Source organism: Musa acuminata, chromosome BXJ1-3 (genome assembly GCF_036884655.1).
Source record: "Musa acuminata AAA Group cultivar baxijiao chromosome BXJ1-3, Cavendish_Baxijiao_AAA, whole genome shotgun sequence".
NCBI classification, from domain to species: Eukaryota; Viridiplantae; Streptophyta; class Magnoliopsida; order Zingiberales; family Musaceae; genus Musa; species Musa acuminata.
This window is the reverse complement of record NC_088329.1, coordinates 3,198,349-3,214,202: the sequence shown is the minus strand read 5'-3', so window position 1 is coordinate 3,214,202 and position 15,854 is coordinate 3,198,349. Positions and strand designations below refer to the sequence as shown.

Here is a 15,854-nt window from a genome sequence, read left to right as displayed (position 1 = left end):
AGAGAAGGACGGACAAATCAACCCCATCAAGAAAAGAAAGACCGAGAAAATAGAGAGCTTTGGATGGATGCGGCTTCACGTGTACATCACGGAGAATGAATGAAGCATGAAAATAATTGTTATATTAAAAGAGAATCGACCGGTACCTTAGAATTTCATGGAAGGTCCTCAAATTAGTACACAATTTGATATCTATTGAAAAATGGATTTAATCAATCAGATTCAGCACAACCTTCTTTCCACTGACCACCGGCAGCAAAATATTTTACCATCAATATCTCACCACATAATTTTTTTGGCACTTGTTCCAACTCTTTCCCTTCTTGCCATGCTTGCCCTACCATCACTCCTGGTCCAGCATGGCGTACATAAATAACCAAATGATCGTTGAATGGCCACGGATGCTCGGCTGTCAACAACAAGAAGAAAATGAGAACCATGTGGTATTACTCGTATATCAGTCATAAGACATGCATTTATAAGGTACCGAGGGAAGTGGCATTTCAACCATAGTATTCATTGTATAGGAGCACATCAATTTTCCTATAAGGATGGAAGTAAATAAAATATACTACAAGGAGAGCAGCAAAGAACTAAATATGGCTTTGAAAAAAAGAAACAAGCATGATCTACAGATGTACAAGTTAAAAATCTTTATGAGCTTGCAGAAATAGCACTGATGGCATGTAAGTTTTGCAATGAAAATCCGACGTTAACATAAGTTATGAGGAACTATATAATGTACTGCAACACAGACAAACATATATGATCGAGATTGCAATGAAGCTTTTGAGAATACCATCAACAAAGAAATTAAAAACAGTTATGTCTTATGATGTTGCAAATAGAAACACTTGCAGTTGTATGTAGCTGCCAGACCTCACTTCTGGTCTAATCAGATCTGTTAAAAATTCGTATGGTGTTTATTGGTGTAAGCATATGGATCGAAAGTTGAAATAACCAACAAACTTTTGTAAAGCTAACATCACCACAAACAACACGAAACAGAGCCTGTAGTCAAGTACAGTGTGATTGCCATTATACAAGATGCAATTTGTAAAACCTAATTATCTAACACAGTGGTTCATATCATATCAAATGCCAGAACCGATGCTATTTAGTAGTTTGTTGTCCACTAATTGGTTAGTTTTACCTGGTTTCGGGAAGCCTGCAGGAATTTTCCATGGATCCAAAAGCCCATTTCCAAACTCATAAGCCACATCACAAGGCTGCTCCGTTGACATAACTTCCATGAGTGGTGTCACCGTGAAGTACAGAGGACTATAATATTTACCCAAACCGAATGGTATTGATCCACCTGAAGCGTTAAAAAGCATAAACTGATTACTATGTTTTAGTGACCACTAACAGAAGTACAGAGCACCAATATTCGATGAGATATACAAAATTCTAAAAACTTTCAGGTCATCCCAACAAATATTAGTTAAATTGCATGAATCTCATAGGTGAACAACAATTCTTGGAAACTTTTAAAATTAGTAAAATTTTAATAACAGTTTCAGGAGTTACGTCAGTAACAGTAAATCAATATGCAAGTTGCATAGTTGATTTGAGATGGCTCAGTCATCTTGCTGCTTGCTCTTCAGCGAAAAGGATCCAAAGGAAATAACAAGAACAAATGCAATTGATATACAGAACGTGGTGTAAATTGGAACATATCCACCAGCAGAAATAATACCAATAATTATTCGTCCATATGTATCCCCATCCTTGGCATGGAAGATAACCTGAACTAAGTGATAAAGAACAATAAGAATTTATGCACACAACCGATACAAATTGAACCAAGATTTATAGCAAGGAAAAGAATTGAGATGTTGGACGGAAGCACAGACCTTTCCGAAGTCATTAAGCCAATCAACAGGCAAAGGACCTGGTTCAATGTAAACAAGAATGTGAGGGAAGTGAAACTTGGCAGATAAGAGGTCTTCCTCATCTACCAGGTGTTAAGACGAGGTAACAGAAAGTACATCAAAGAAACATAACTAATCAGATTAATAGCTTAGTAATGACAAATACAAATGCAAGTGCAATTACAATTGAAAACTTTAAGATGAATGTATAGCTAACAAAAGAAATGTTCCATGCCATAAATTCAAGTAGGCTATGACAAATTTTGGTGTCAAGTAAAAGCAACCTTGTAATAACCTACAATGTTTTAACTGTCCAACCCATAGACGTGGGTTATCATGGCTGGACAAGGCCAGGTGGAGCGAACACCTACATACAGTATTAAGCATATAATTTCAGATCTGAGGTGACACAAGTACAGCACAAGTTGGATAATTGTCAATATGCCATTGTGATCTGCATATCATGTTAACCTATTTTAATGGCCAATGGGCCCATAACAGGCATGACAGCTGAGCTGGCACAACAAATCCTTGATATCCGTGACTAGAACAAATAAATAAATAATGACAGAAGGATTTTTATGGAGTTGAGTTCAAAAGTAATATTTGAAATCAAGATTTACACTTTATCAAGCAAAAGTACCTCCACTTGTTCGACAGTTCCAAAATTCCAATGCCGTTGAATTATTTTCAAAGGTCAACAATGCAGATGCACTTTGTTTTGCCAATTTAGCATCCTGATAACGTGTTCCAGCTAGTTCCCAACATCTTAATACTAGTCTGCACTATAAAAAGCATCTGTATCAATTACTTATATTTTTTGTCTAAAAGTACATGAGATTACACCACACTATAGAAATAAAATATAGATAGCTACAGCAAGGTGATCATTATTTCTATGCACAAGGATAGATTTCGGCAATCAACTATAATTTAAGTGGAATACCTTCCTTTAACAATAGAAAGCAACCTATGTCGCCTTTCTTCAGGAATATCTCCGATTTTCTTCCTGTTATGAAGTCAAACCATTTAACAAAACTTAAATGAAAACACTATTAAAAAATGTGATTGCAGCTGCAAAGGAGCCTATCAATGGTACCACCTCAATGCAAAAGTGTTTAACATATAGTAACACCGACGTTCACATATAGTCCAGCCTGGCAATACAACTTATTGCGCTTCATAAAAAGAAAACATAGCATTGACTACATCTGTGCTGCAGTTCATTGTCCTTAGCAAACTCAATACACATTTAACCTCTCGATAGTCTCTTTATACCAGTATAGTCAACGGCACTAGACACTAGAAGGCGCCAAGGTGCCAAAAATCTCACTTATATAAAGTTTACATAATCTTCGACAATATGCAAAGACCACAAGACCCTTACACACTCTTACAAATAAAGTATGATTATTGTCTTCAGCAACAATTACTTATTTGCTTCATTTGTTGGTTCAATAGTTATAGCTTTTCTCGCTGTTGAGGCATATGGAGCATGACTAGAACGGAGGCACTTAATTATTTTCATATGATTAGTTTCATCAACACATTGTGCCCAATAAAACAAGTACAAAAAAATCATATATACAACCCCAAAAATATAAGAAAGCAAAGTATAACAAGAAAGCATGATGCTGCCAGCGGAATCTCACCACAAATAAGCGGCCGGGTGGTAGGAAGCGGGATCGATGGGAATAAACTCCTTGGGTGGGTTAAGGAAGCTCACGACGTCCTGCTCGTCAAGGTACGACCTCCTTCCACCGGGAAGAAGCTCGTACGGCTTATCGTCCCACGGCGATAAGCCTTCCTCTCGCACCGCCCGCGGAACCGCCTTGAGGCGAAGAGGCTTCCAGCCGAGCAGAAATCTCGGGCGCGAAGCGAGACGAAGAGGACGAGCCGGGGGTTCTCGACCCCCTAACCCTAATTTGAAGGCTTGCAGTTGGATTCGGGGAGGGAGAGTGGCAGGAGAGAGGACGGTGTGACCCATTTCATGCGTCGCAATTTTGCGCTCAATCGGAGTTCCCCAAAACCCTCAGTGGGGTTTCTTATGCTTTCTTGGGGCGGATCTTCTCCAATAGACCTTGTTGACGAATCGTCCAATCTCATATCCAACCGTCCATTAAGTTGGACCCCACCTATTATAATGCCTTCAACCATTGGATCATAAAAAATTAAAGTGTGGATTCCTATCCACACTTCTGGTGTCACGCGAAGCGACTTCGCTGACTAGAAAAATGCTCTCAGTGACCACTGAGACATTACTTGTCACTTCTACCTGCCTTGTCATTGGACGTAACCGTGAGGTCCATGCGAGCCCCACAGGTGAGAACATGACCGCCTTGCTTGTTTGCGAGTTGAATAAAAACAAATCTATATTTGACACCCATACCTATGTTACCCAAGTAGTTACCTAGATTTTTATTGGGAGAAGTGTGGCCCAAACTGTATCCTGAAATCGTAAGCCAGACAAAGCAACCACTGGTCGAGACATAAAGTAACTCATTAAATAAGACCTCTGATGTTCTACGCACCGACCTAGTGAGCTTAACCGTCAAGATAGTTGTTATGACGAAGGTCCAAACTAGCCCAACTCCCGGCTCGCCGTTCTCCTCCTCTCGAATTCAAATCTCTCTGTTGCGCCATGTACACGATCGCGAGGGCTTGGAGCTCTCCGATCTGGATGAAGAAGACGCTGAAGAAGATTAAGGAGTAGGTGGAGAACAACAAGATCGTTAAGTATCCGTCCACCAATCTGTCGAAACCCTAATCCCGACCGGGGTTCATCAGACGGACATCGAGAGTGAGGGGGTTGGATGACATAGGCAATGGCGTTGCGGTGTGAGGGACTGAAGAGGGTTCATCCTACGGTGTTGCAGCGTTCGCCTCCACGAAAGGACTTTGGGTTGGTGTTTCATTCTGCCACATGATACTTAACTTTTCAACCAGTGCTTCTATCTCATTTCCGAACACGTTCTCGTGCCTTGTTTGCATCACGAGGCGTGGATCACTTGTAGCATCGTTGAACCCTGTGTGTCTCCATGAATTTCCTTAGATTACAGTATTTCTTTCACTCCAAAATTTATCCAATGGAACAAAAAGCTGCTGATGCAAAGCAGAAATATGTATGAAGTTTAGTCAGATTGATGTTTCATTCTTGTATGTTGCTCCATAGTTTAGAAAGAAGGCTGAGATATTTGCAAGCATATTTTAAACTTCTTTTCTTAGTAAGAAAGGAGAAATAAAAGAACACTAATTAGACATAATGATTAAGCCGATATTTACTGTTGTCAAGTGACAGATTGGTTTGTTCTCATAATAGAACTTAACTTGAAGCCCATACACTACGGGCTATGAAACAGGATGCACACTGTCATTATTATTACCCTTTTTAAGTTGAGATATGAGACCTCCAAAATCTTTCTATCTGCATTTCATTTTTGAATTTTTTTGCTTGAGATGATGCTGCCCTGTCTTTTGTTTGGGTTCATAAAGTTGGTTGACTATTAGGTATTGGCCCTTTAAGGTCGTACTTGGTAGATGATTTCTGGCCTTCATTGATCTAATTGTCTATATTTTATTAGAACATGGTAAGATCAATGTTTGATATAAATCTGAGCATTTATTACTTCTAGAATTGCTTCTTGTCATTTTAAACAGTCTTGTTTTTAGTTATGCTTGAGATTAGAAGTGTTCATTGGACATCAATGATTTGGGTGCCCACATCAATCTATAATTGTTGTATTGGAGAGTATAATATTTCAAAAGTTGTTACCCTTTTGAGTATTCTGCTTCACCTAATGGATTTCTGAGAATATTTACAAACTTACAGATGACAGAGGAACCACCAAAAGTATTTAGATCATCATAAATGGTTTGATAAGTAATATAAGCTTTGATTTCATGACAATCCTTGCATAGACATTTTTTTGGTCAGTGTGTTATAATAAGAAAGTGATAAATTCATCTCCTTGAACTGACACCTAATGACTGGCATAAAAAGGACTCAATGCCCACGTTTTGTTGGTGTGCTGGAATTCATTTGCGTTGTGAATGAGTTATATATTTCAGTTTCATAGTTGTAGGAGTGGGTCTGAGCTGATCACTGTATCAAGAATATCTTCGGCAATTAAGACAAGTAAAAGGCTCATAAAGTGGATTTTAGAAAGGTACTGCTGATATCAGAAATTTGTTGGTTGACATAGCTAAGAGAAAAGCTCAGATTAAACTTTAAAGAATGTCATGAGGAAATGCACTTCAGGATAAGATGAAGCGGAGATTGGTGGTTAATTTGGAAAATATATTTTAGGATATACATTTCATGCATAGTTTAAGTCCCAAGACTCTATCAGGTCTCACCATGAAGCTAAATCATCAACACCTTTAGTGTCTTTAAGCTCATCTATCTCATCAGAAGAAAAGAGGGTATCTGTTTGCTTGCTGATGTGGCAGATAAATTTTTGTTATTATTACAAACTATAAGTTGTTTGTGGAGCTTCACCAATATTTGGTAGTGACAAGTGAGAATGTGGTCCTATGTGAATGCTTCACATAGATTTGGCTAATGTCTAAGCAAACAATAGAAAGATTCAATGTGGTCCTGTGTAAATGTTCTCTGGAGATTTGGTTGCTGTCCAGGCAAACATTGAAAGATATTGAAGATCCGTATGGAACATTGTATTTGTAAGGGCTCACGGTACTGGGTCCTGAAGAAGCAAAATCTACAGACCAAAGTGTATCTATGTTCTGTTAGCTACCAACTTATATCGTTTTAGTCAACAATAGTACATCACTCTACGATAAATTTGACAAATAATGTATAATATGTCATGCCATTTATCAAATAAATTGACAAATGATCTCTGCAGAAGCAAGCAATATAAATTTTCTTTTCCGTTTGTTTTTGAAACAGTGGGTCGTACTCCTGCTGAGACTTCTGGCAGTTGCAAGCATTTCTGTTTTATCTGTCTTTTTCCATCATTTACTGGAATTCCTCCTGACTTTTTCTTTTGATATGATTACATTATTTTTTAACTTGTCTCCACTCATCCTCTATAAGCAGCTTGAATTTCTGCTTGATGATTTTGTGATTCTTTATGCATCCAGGTGATTGAAAGTGGTAAACAGGAGAGACATCTAGCTGCAGTTGTGGACAGCAACCACGAAGAGCTGCTACTGTTACAAGTTTGTGGTGAGCGACTCTCTGGAGACTGCTCGACCAGTGCAATGAAGGTGAGTTCGTTCAGTATATCAATTAGGCGTTGACTTCTTAGATTCTGTTTACATTGACTTCTAGGAATTCTGATATCTGTCAATTTCATGCCACGTATTGAAATTCCTCTTTGTGCTGATTTGATGCTAATTATTTGCTCTCAAGGTTTTGGGTTTGGAGTTCATGAGAAATTTCAATTATATCTGTTTCTGGTGTAGCAAATTCTTCCCAAGGTCTAGTATGAACTTAAGTCTTATAACACAATTTATTGACTCAGCTGGAGTATTTTCGGATGTTTAGCTTCAACATTTAATTTCCATCTAGTCTGGACTTAAAGCCCATGTTCCCATCGTGCTTGTCTTGAACATTTAGCTTCCGATACATTACTGGCTTTTGGACTTCTACACTTTGCTCTTATCTTTCATGACAAGTTAAGACCATGCCCCAAGTGACACCCAAAAGTTAGGCACTTCAACCTGTTTCTGTTCTTCCGTCCCTTTTTGCCTTTCACTTGCTGCTGTTAAGCCACGAATGCGAGCTCCGTTCCAGATATTTCCTGGTTTCGGTACAAGTCCTCCATGGATCAGATGTGTGGAGGGGAGGTGGGGGGTGGGGGATGGGGGGGAAGAGAGAGGAACCCCACCCTGACAGTGTAAAGGTCCACGTTTTTCTCCACCATTAATGCCAACACATGGGAGTTGAATCTCCCGGACAAGTAGGCAGTCTTATCTTCTTTGGATTTGAACAAGAATGAAAAGCGGCAAGGAGGTTGAATCATTTGTTGACAAAAGCTAGATAGCCAATGACCAGGGAACTGGTGGGTAGAGTGTGGGGATCTTGTATGTGGGCATTGCACGCTTTCCATGATTTTCGGGTGGTTTTCATGACATTTGTTTGTGATTTGCAGATATGGCCACTCCCTTTTTTATTTTGTTTTAATCTCTTGATGAGGGGTATGGAGCTGAGGAGGATTAGGCAGAAGTTTTATCAGGAAAATTATCTTAAATCACATTTAAGTACATGACGCCTGTAGTCCTTTGTAAAGTTGGGTAGTCCTTGGACTTCATAGATCCAAATGGTCCACCAAAATTGTTGATACTTGTCCAGTAACAACTCCTAATCTTGGTACCAATGATAATTATAGATTTCAAGTGATATAGGAGTTATGATTTCTTTACCAGTACTTGATCAGATCAGTAAATATCGAGTGCAAGAAAGGTTTGACCCAATATTTTGACATGTGAAGGTTTGACCCAATAATTTTTATAGGAAGTGGCAGATTCGTCCTAATTAAACTACTTGGATACGAATCGAATATTGGGAAACCTATATCGATGCCCCCTCCTAAAAATGAGGACATAGGAACTACCCTAAAAAGTCGATAGGTGTCAATGTTCGAAGGAGGTGTGCACGTTAATAAAATCATCCCAAGTTAATGAATGGTACAACGTAAAAAGCGACGGAGCAGTGGTCGATACGTGCACAAGTGAAAAGCACTTTTTAATGGTGGAAGAACAGAGAACGGCACTTGTCTTTATGTTCACGACATGGTTGTTGACTTGTTGCTGGTGGAAGATTCGCAGGGCCATCTTTTCTTGGATGAGGTTGGAAAGCGGTCAATATTTATCTCTGAGACTTCTTTTACTTCGACATGTGGACGAAACCGTCTCCCCCTCATCCAACTTTCTCGTCTCGTATCTATCATTCATGCCCCCTTATCTTGAGTCTCTTTTCTCAGCGTGTTCTCCCGAGAGATAAATCAAAAGGATTGTTGTATGACCTCGTATGAAAGTCATAATTTGTAGTTGAAGTTGAGAAGTGCATGCATTCTCCGTGATCGAGTGACACATGATTTTGACCTAATCCTGCCGGCCATTATTCTTGATATGAATGGGAGACGTGTCGCGCACCCAGTGGACGAGGAGTGCACCAGTTTGGGGATTCGTGTCCCTTGTCCGGCGACGAAACGTAGCATGTAGGGTTTCTATAATTTATAATATCTATGTAACTTTGCCTCCTCTTTAATCTTACCCTCGATGTCGTCGAAAACGACAGAGACTAATAAGGTGCACAAGGTATTTGATCCAATGCACACCTCTACCTCTTCCATTAATTTCGAAGATATTCATACGACACATAAGAAAGGTAGGTGTGTTAGGTAGGATATGTAGTTCGTAAAACATACCACCTAAATCGCCAAACAAATGTGTGACCTCTGAAGACGATTAAGAACATGGACAAGCGTCAGCTTCCTAATTGGTCATCCGATGCATTTTTTTTCACTGAATTTGCCATAACTACCTTAGGATTTACAAAGTCATGTATGAAAATGATAGACTAATCGCTGTTCGTGTCTGGATCTGACTAATCGTTGAAGTATTACAATTTATTCTTCACTTAATTCCTCTATCATTTTTTTTTTATATCTCAAACCTACTATGTTGTGTTTTTTGTATTTTGCCTCGAGGAAATGGAAGCCTTGTTATGGATAACGTGGGTAGGCCTCATCGGTGGTGACGTGTTGTGCCGTGCGGGGTAAGGATGAGGATGATGCGTGTGGCGGCTACCTCGTGCACTGCCGAGCCAGGGAACATGGCATCTTCCGGTTCGTGAACCCACCGTCGACTGCGAATGGGAGGATGCCTCTTCCCTGCTCGACGACTTCGACGATCCAGGCGAGCAATGCTTCCCGCATAGAAGCTCTATGCGGGGACGCGGAACGGACGCGCAAGTCTATCCGTTCAATCCGATCCCGGCACGCGATGTTGGAGGAAAGGGTCCACCACTCTGGGCCCACTTGGATCGTCCCATTGCTCGGCCGGCCGATCCTATCTTGCCACGACCCGAAAGCCTTCCCGTCCTACGTGGCTCTCTCGCGGAGAATTAGGTACGTACTTTCACCGAACGCGTCCTTTGCACACTTACCCCCACCGACACGTGTCGGATAAGGTGCGCAGTCTTCGAGGAGGTGCACGTAATTATCCGCGCGCCTCCCTCCCGACTCTTCTACCACCCCTCTCACTCTTGTGTCCTTTTAAGGACTTAATCCAACGCATTTTACAGAAAACAAAAAATTAAGAAATGAGTTTGGAACTCATATTATAATCATTGTAATTGTAATTGTTTAGATTAAACGTGGATAGATGGAGTGGTAGATGCAGGATAAAAATGGCATGATAAATCGATGGACGGGTGGGAAACCCAAAGCATGCGACAGAGACAACTGGACAATGAGAACACACGTGACTTTAATGAATCATCCAGCCCAACATTGCACGGGTCCTTCCTAACGCCTGTCCCACACGGCTCCATCCACACTCTTAATCCCCCCACATCGATTCCCTCTACCCAATCCGGACCAAACAGTGCGTGTTATGAGCCACAGTCAATTCTTACCTCTATGTAGATTTTGGATTTATTAGGGCAAATCTGATCCATGCAAGGGCACAATTTTACCGAATTTATGGAGAAGTTGTATCGGATGGATGCATCGATGGATGGATAGCGTCTTCCGAGTTTATCCTCTTTCCCTCTTTATTCCGCCTCCGTATTCCTATCGCCTCTCCTCTATCCATCCTTCAGAGATGACTCCAATGCAGGAGATATCCTCGCAGGGATACCTTATTCCGCCTATCCGCCCCTTTCCTATATATATATATCACGGTGATCCCAGAGATGACACATTGTGGTAAACCTCGTCGCATCAAATGCTTCCGCCTCTCTCCTTCCTCCTCCCCCTCTGTAACACCCACCGATAGCGAACCCTAATCGCGGCACTACGGCCATGCCTTCCATCTCATCTTCCAACCTCCTCGACGTCGCTGCCGACGAGCCCGACCCTCGCCGCCCTCCCCGACTGCCCCCCGCTCTCCTCATGTCCGACGCCGACGCCGACGCCGCTCCTGGAGATGACGACCAGCTCTCCTCCTTCTCACCCACGCCGGCCCGCGACCGGCGGATCGTCGTCGCCCACCGCCTCCCCCTCCGCGTCGCCGCTGATCCCGCGGAGTCCTCCGGGCTGGCATTCGCCTGGGACCCCGACGCTCTCGGGCTCCAGCTCCGATCTGGCCTCCCGCCCGACGCCGAAGTCCTCCACGTCGGCACCCTCCCTGCCGCCGTCGGCCCCGCCCACCGCGCCGCCGTCTCCCAACTCCTTTACGCCAGATTCCGCTGCCTCCCCGTCTTCCTCCCTGCCGACCTCCACCACCGCTTCTACCATTGCTTCTGCAAGCACTACCTCTGGCCCCTCCTCCACTACCTTCTCCCCCTGTCGCCCTCCTCCACCGGTGGCCTCGCCTTCGACCGCACCCTCTGGCTTTCCTACCTCTCTGCCAACAAGCTCTTCGCCGAGCGCCTCATCGAGCTCCTCAACCCGGACGATGATTTCGTCTGGATCCACGACTACCACCTCCTCGCCCTCCCCACCTTCCTACGCAGGCGCTCTCCTAGAGTAAAGCTTGGATTTTTCCTCCACTCTCCCTTCCCTTCCTCTGAGATCTTTCGTACCATCCCGGTCCGCGACGAGCTCCTGCGGGCCCTCCTCAACAGTGATCTTGTCGGTTTCCACACCTTCGATTACGCCCGCCACTTCCTCTCCTCTTGCTCCCGACTGCTTGGCCTCGACTACCAGTCCAAGAGAGGGTATATCGGCATCGAGTACTATGGCCGGACTGTCACCGTCAAGATCCTTCCTGTCGGGATTGACTTGGGCCAGCTTGAATCGGTGATATCTTCATCGGAGACGACCGCAAAGATTCAGGAACTCAAGGAGAAGTATTCAGATCAGATCTTGATACTTGGGGTTGATGACGTCGATCTCTTCAAAGGTATAGGCTTGAAGTTCTTGGCGATGGAGCAGCTGTTGGAGGAGCATCGGGAATTAAGGGGACGGGCTGTGCTGGTCCAGATCGCCAACCCTCCCAGGAGCCAAGGGAGAGATGTTCAGGAGGTCCAGGAAGAGGCCCGTTCCATCACAAGGAGGATCAACGAAAGGTTTGGAAAGCCTGGATATGAGCCCATTGTGCTGATCGATCGCACTGTGCAGACACATGAGAAGGCAGCCTTCTATGCCATGGCAGAGTGCTGTGTGGTGAACCCGGTGAGGGATGGTATGAATTTGGTACCCTACAAATACACAGTGTGTCGACAATGCAGCCCTGCTCCTGGAGGTGTTCCAAAGAAGAGTGTGATTGTGGTTTCAGAGTTCATCGGGTGCTCACCGTCCCTAAGCGGAGCTATTCGGGTAAATCCATGGAACGTGGATGCTGTAGCAGATGCAATGTATTTGGCCATCACAATGCCAGAGGTTGAGAAGCAGTTGCGGCACGAGAAACACTACAAGTATGTTAGCTCTCATGATGTTTCTTACTGGGCAAGGTCTTTTGATCAGGATTTGCAGCGGGCTTGCAAGGACCATTTCCTCAGGAGATGTTGGGGCATTGGGTTTGGGATGAGCTTCCGAGTAGTTGCACTGGGTCCCAATTTCAGAAAGCTATCAGTCGAGCACATAGTCTCAGCATACAGGAATACAAATAGTAGACTCATTTTGCTTGATTATGATGGGACGATGATGCCTCAGACTTCCGTCGACAAAGGCCCAAGTGACGAGGTGATTTCAGTTTTGAATGAATTATGCAGCGACCCGAAGAACATAGTCTTTGTGGTCAGTGGTAGAGGGAAGGATGAGCTGAGCAAGTGGTTTGCCCCTTGTGAGAAGTTAGGAATCTCTGCTGAACATGGCTATTTTACAAGGTAATCACTCATATTCAATTCTTATTATAATTTTTAGTACCCTTAGTACCTTGTTCTATACTGATCTTTTTGTTGGTTATCACTTCAATTTTGAAACCGAGTAAAATCAGATATTAAAAAAGAAAGTACAGTGTCTTGCACACAGGTAGACAGTTCAGATACAAACTGATTTGACTTACAGGAACTCATATATTCCTCTATAGGGAGTTATAAGTCTACTAGACCAGTAATGTGCTTGTTGAAAATCACATTAAATTATCACTTTATTTCCATTCTGATATGTACATGGAAGATTGCATGATGATGTAAATCATATAGAATGATCGTAGCAAATTCTTGTGATTGTCGTGAACCAAATATTGTTTTGGCATTCCATGTAATCAAATTAGATGACATGGTCATAGTTTGCTATTTAGAAGTTCAAGTGGAACATAAGAAATACTTGAAAATCCTTTAAACTATGCACATAAGCACCAACGACATTATGAACTGTCTTGTGAAATAAATTATGTTTAACCATATATGGAGGATACTGAACTGATTGGTGGCACTATAATGCTATTGCTAAGTATCTCCAGGCTATAAAATTTGTATGGAGTTGTCACTGTTTAATGGCTAACAGATTATTGTTGGGCTATGTTTCGTTGCTATTAGGTGGAATCGGGATTCTCCATGGGAATCATTCATGCTAGCTACAGATTTTAATTGGAAGAAGATTGCGGAACCTGTAATGAGGCTGTACACTGAGGCAACGGATGGATCCAGCATTGAATTCAAAGAAAGCGGCTTAGTTTGGCATCACCAAGATGCTGATCCAGATTTTGGATCTTGCCAGGCAAAAGAACTCCTTGATCACCTAGAAAACGTGCTTGCCAACGAGCCTGTCGTTGTGAAAAGGGGCCAGCATATAGTGGAGGTGAACCCCCAGGTATGGAGGAGTAACATGGATTTTTGGTTCTGCCACCTTGCTTTAGTTGTTTGCTTCCAGTCCAACCAAAAGAATAACCATCAATGTCACATCCATAACATGTTCACGGTCTAATAAGTAACAATTTCAAATAATGGGGTATGGATTAGGATTGACTTCAGACAATTTCTGTCCATCACCATGTGTGGCAAAACATATATCTGAATGCATATGACAGTCTTATTGTGCCCACACCTTTTGTTGCCATATTTTTTTTAAACAAATCAGGACCTCTGTAGAGCCATGTGTTGAATTGGTTCAGTTGTTTCTTCCTTTTTTTAGTTAGATGCAGTTTTTTTAAACATGACTTCTTGTTTCTTCTGTTAAATTGATTTGGACAACAGCAACTAACAACTAGATCATATGGGGGATCATTTGCAGGGGATAAGCAAAGGCGTGGTGGTTGAAAACCTTTTGTCGACCATGTTGAGAACCGGAAAGCCACCGGATTTCATATTGTGCATTGGTGATGACCAGTCTGATGAAGACATGTTTGAGAGCATCATTAGTTCCACAAATGAGGCATTGGTTCCAGCATTAGCTGAAGTCTTTGCCTGCACTGTTGGCAAGAAGCCGAGCAAGGCTAAGTACTATCTTGATGATATAGTCGATGTCATAAAACTGCTTCAAGGCCTTGTCCATGCATCAGCAGAGCCACACAAACATACAGACCTTGGAGTGTCATTTGAAGGGGCTCTCTGAATGATACATCTCTTCTGCAGGAGCCGAGCAAGTAAGTTCTCGCATGAAGTATCGGAAATTGGCTGAACTGGGTTTTGGTAATCGAGGAGGAGGATTTATTGCATGAAGAAGTGGAGACACCACCGGCTGTGGAAAGCTTTAGGAACTTTTTTACGAGGAACAAAATAATCATAATGGTTCAGATGTCTAAATAATCGACTTACACCTTAAGCAGAGTTGGTAGGCAGAAATCAATTCATCCTTTCCATTGTAAATATCCCCTAAAAGTATTTCTTTCTTCCTTTTCTCTTCTTTGTAGACCATAACAGATACATAATCCGACACGGCTCATGTTTTCCTTCTAACGTTATGTCATTTTCTAGGTTTACCCCATGCATTTGGAACCCTAGAATGCAAATTCATCCCCATGGATCATTTTCCAGGAACTTTTCAGAGACAAGGACCACTTCATCGAACAGCAGCCTCCTCCATGTCCATGAAACCCTAAACCCAACATGAATTTGGCAGCAGGAGGCATGCACATCTGATGGTTCTCTTCCCTTGCACAGATTCTGCATCTGGTCTTCCTCCCCATTTGCACAGAGGAGGATAACAAGTTGAACAGATGAGTGCAGTGTAGTGCTGTTGTGGTCGAGGAAAAAGAATCATGTGTTCTTGTCGAGTGCAGTGTTTGTTGCCATGGTGAGGTCCAAATCTTTATCCCTAACCACTGGCCACTGGGCATTACCGTCTTTGTCCAATGGGGCGACAGGAGAAACGTGAGGAGATCCAACTCTATTATTTTTTATCCACTTAGATCCTTGGACGAATCTTTGGCGAGAAGACCGGAGAATATTGGAGATGGGAGAGTCGTGGGAGACCTGTCAACTATAGATATATCCTTGTCGTGAGAAATCATGGCAAAGGCCAATAGTGGCGTTGGAATATGCCATTGTGCTTCCTGATCTCATCTCGGCGTCCACGCCGTGCCACATCTCAAAATGAAGGCTGCTTTTGCCTGAAGATGAATTGACTGCTAAGAAGAATATTATGGAGGAAAAAGATCCCGTAGAAGATTTAAGTCTGCAAGAAAGAACAAACTGTGTTACATTTTTTTTCGACTTGCGATGGCTGCCTGCCACCAACTCTTCTTCTGTAGAGTTACAAATACTCGATTGATGGTACTCATACTGACCATAATCATGACATCAGATCTCTTCTAGCGGTAATATATAGTTTTTGTGGTCACCAATAACACACGATAAGTTGTTCCAATCATCTGAGATTTTTTATATCAATCACCTTTTTGCACCATTAAATGAATACTTTTATCTCTTCTGAACCCAATATTAATTATCTATATTTTTTTCTG

The 15,854-nt window shown here is 42.3% G+C and overlaps 2 protein-coding genes and 1 long non-coding RNA gene across 5 annotated transcripts; 2 read left to right on the top strand and 1 right to left on the bottom strand.

Annotated features, from left to right (window-relative positions):
• Positions 1-100: 100 nt before the first annotated feature.
• Positions 101-3,905, bottom strand: LOC135617052 (uncharacterized). The gene is made up of 7 exons (XM_065116952.1): positions 3,527-3,905; positions 2,821-2,883; positions 2,518-2,654; positions 1,857-1,894; positions 1,700-1,748; positions 1,154-1,318; positions 101-409 (listed from the first exon to the last, which is right to left on the bottom strand). The coding sequence occupies exons 1-7, from the start codon at positions 3,859-3,861 to the stop codon at positions 213-215; spliced, it is 984 nt and encodes a 327-aa protein (XP_064973024.1). The 5' UTR covers positions 3,862-3,905; the 3' UTR covers positions 101-212.
• A 521-nt stretch (positions 3,906-4,426) lies between these two features.
• Positions 4,427-7,196, top strand: LOC135636567 (uncharacterized). The gene is made up of 2 exons (XR_010495923.1): positions 4,427-4,776; positions 6,978-7,196. It is a non-coding gene; the product is annotated as an uncharacterized LOC135636567 (long non-coding RNA).
• Positions 7,197-10,664: 3,468 nt separating this feature from the next.
• Positions 10,665-15,760, top strand: LOC135617043 (probable alpha,alpha-trehalose-phosphate synthase [UDP-forming] 9). 3 transcript variants are annotated; one of them, XM_065116932.1, is made up of 4 exons: positions 10,665-12,834; positions 13,489-13,762; positions 14,183-14,534; positions 14,866-15,760. In XM_065116932.1, exons 1-3 carry the CDS (start codon positions 10,868-10,870, stop codon positions 14,501-14,503), a joined length of 2,562 nt encoding a protein of 853 aa, XP_064973004.1. In that variant the 5' UTR covers positions 10,665-10,867; the 3' UTR covers positions 14,504-14,534; positions 14,866-15,760. The 3 variants fall into 3 exon arrangements, 1 of the variants encoding a protein (XP_064973004.1); XR_010488596.1 differs by having other exon boundaries at positions 10,667-12,834; positions 14,183-14,752; XR_010488595.1 differs by having other exon boundaries at positions 10,667-12,834; positions 14,183-14,769.
• Positions 15,761-15,854: the final 94 nt, after the last annotated feature.

What these genes read in the sequence shown, in the direction of transcription:
- LOC135617052 (XM_065116952.1), bottom strand. Translation starts at nt 3,861, where the DNA reads ATGGGTCACACCGTCCTCTCTCCTGCCACTCTCCCTCCCCGAATCCAA. An exon ending in GGCTTAATGACTTCGGAAAG is followed by an intron (nt 1,749 to 1,856) that starts GTCTGTGCTTCC and finishes CACTTAGTTCAG; the next exon opens with GTTATCTTCCATGCCAAGGA. An exon ending in TGCAGGCTTCCCGAAACCAG is followed by an intron (nt 410 to 1,153) that starts GTAAAACTAACC and finishes TGTTGTTGACAG; the next exon opens with CCGAGCATCCGTGGCCATTC.
- LOC135617043 (XM_065116932.1), top strand. Translation starts at nt 10,868, where the DNA reads ATGCCTTCCATCTCATCTTCCAACCTCCTCGACGTCGCTGCCGACGAG. An exon ending in GAACATGGCTATTTTACAAG is followed by an intron (nt 12,835 to 13,488) that starts GTAATCACTCAT and finishes CGTTGCTATTAG; the next exon opens with GTGGAATCGGGATTCTCCAT. An exon ending in TAGTGGAGGTGAACCCCCAG is followed by an intron (nt 13,763 to 14,182) that starts GTATGGAGGAGT and finishes GATCATTTGCAG; the next exon opens with GGGATAAGCAAAGGCGTGGT.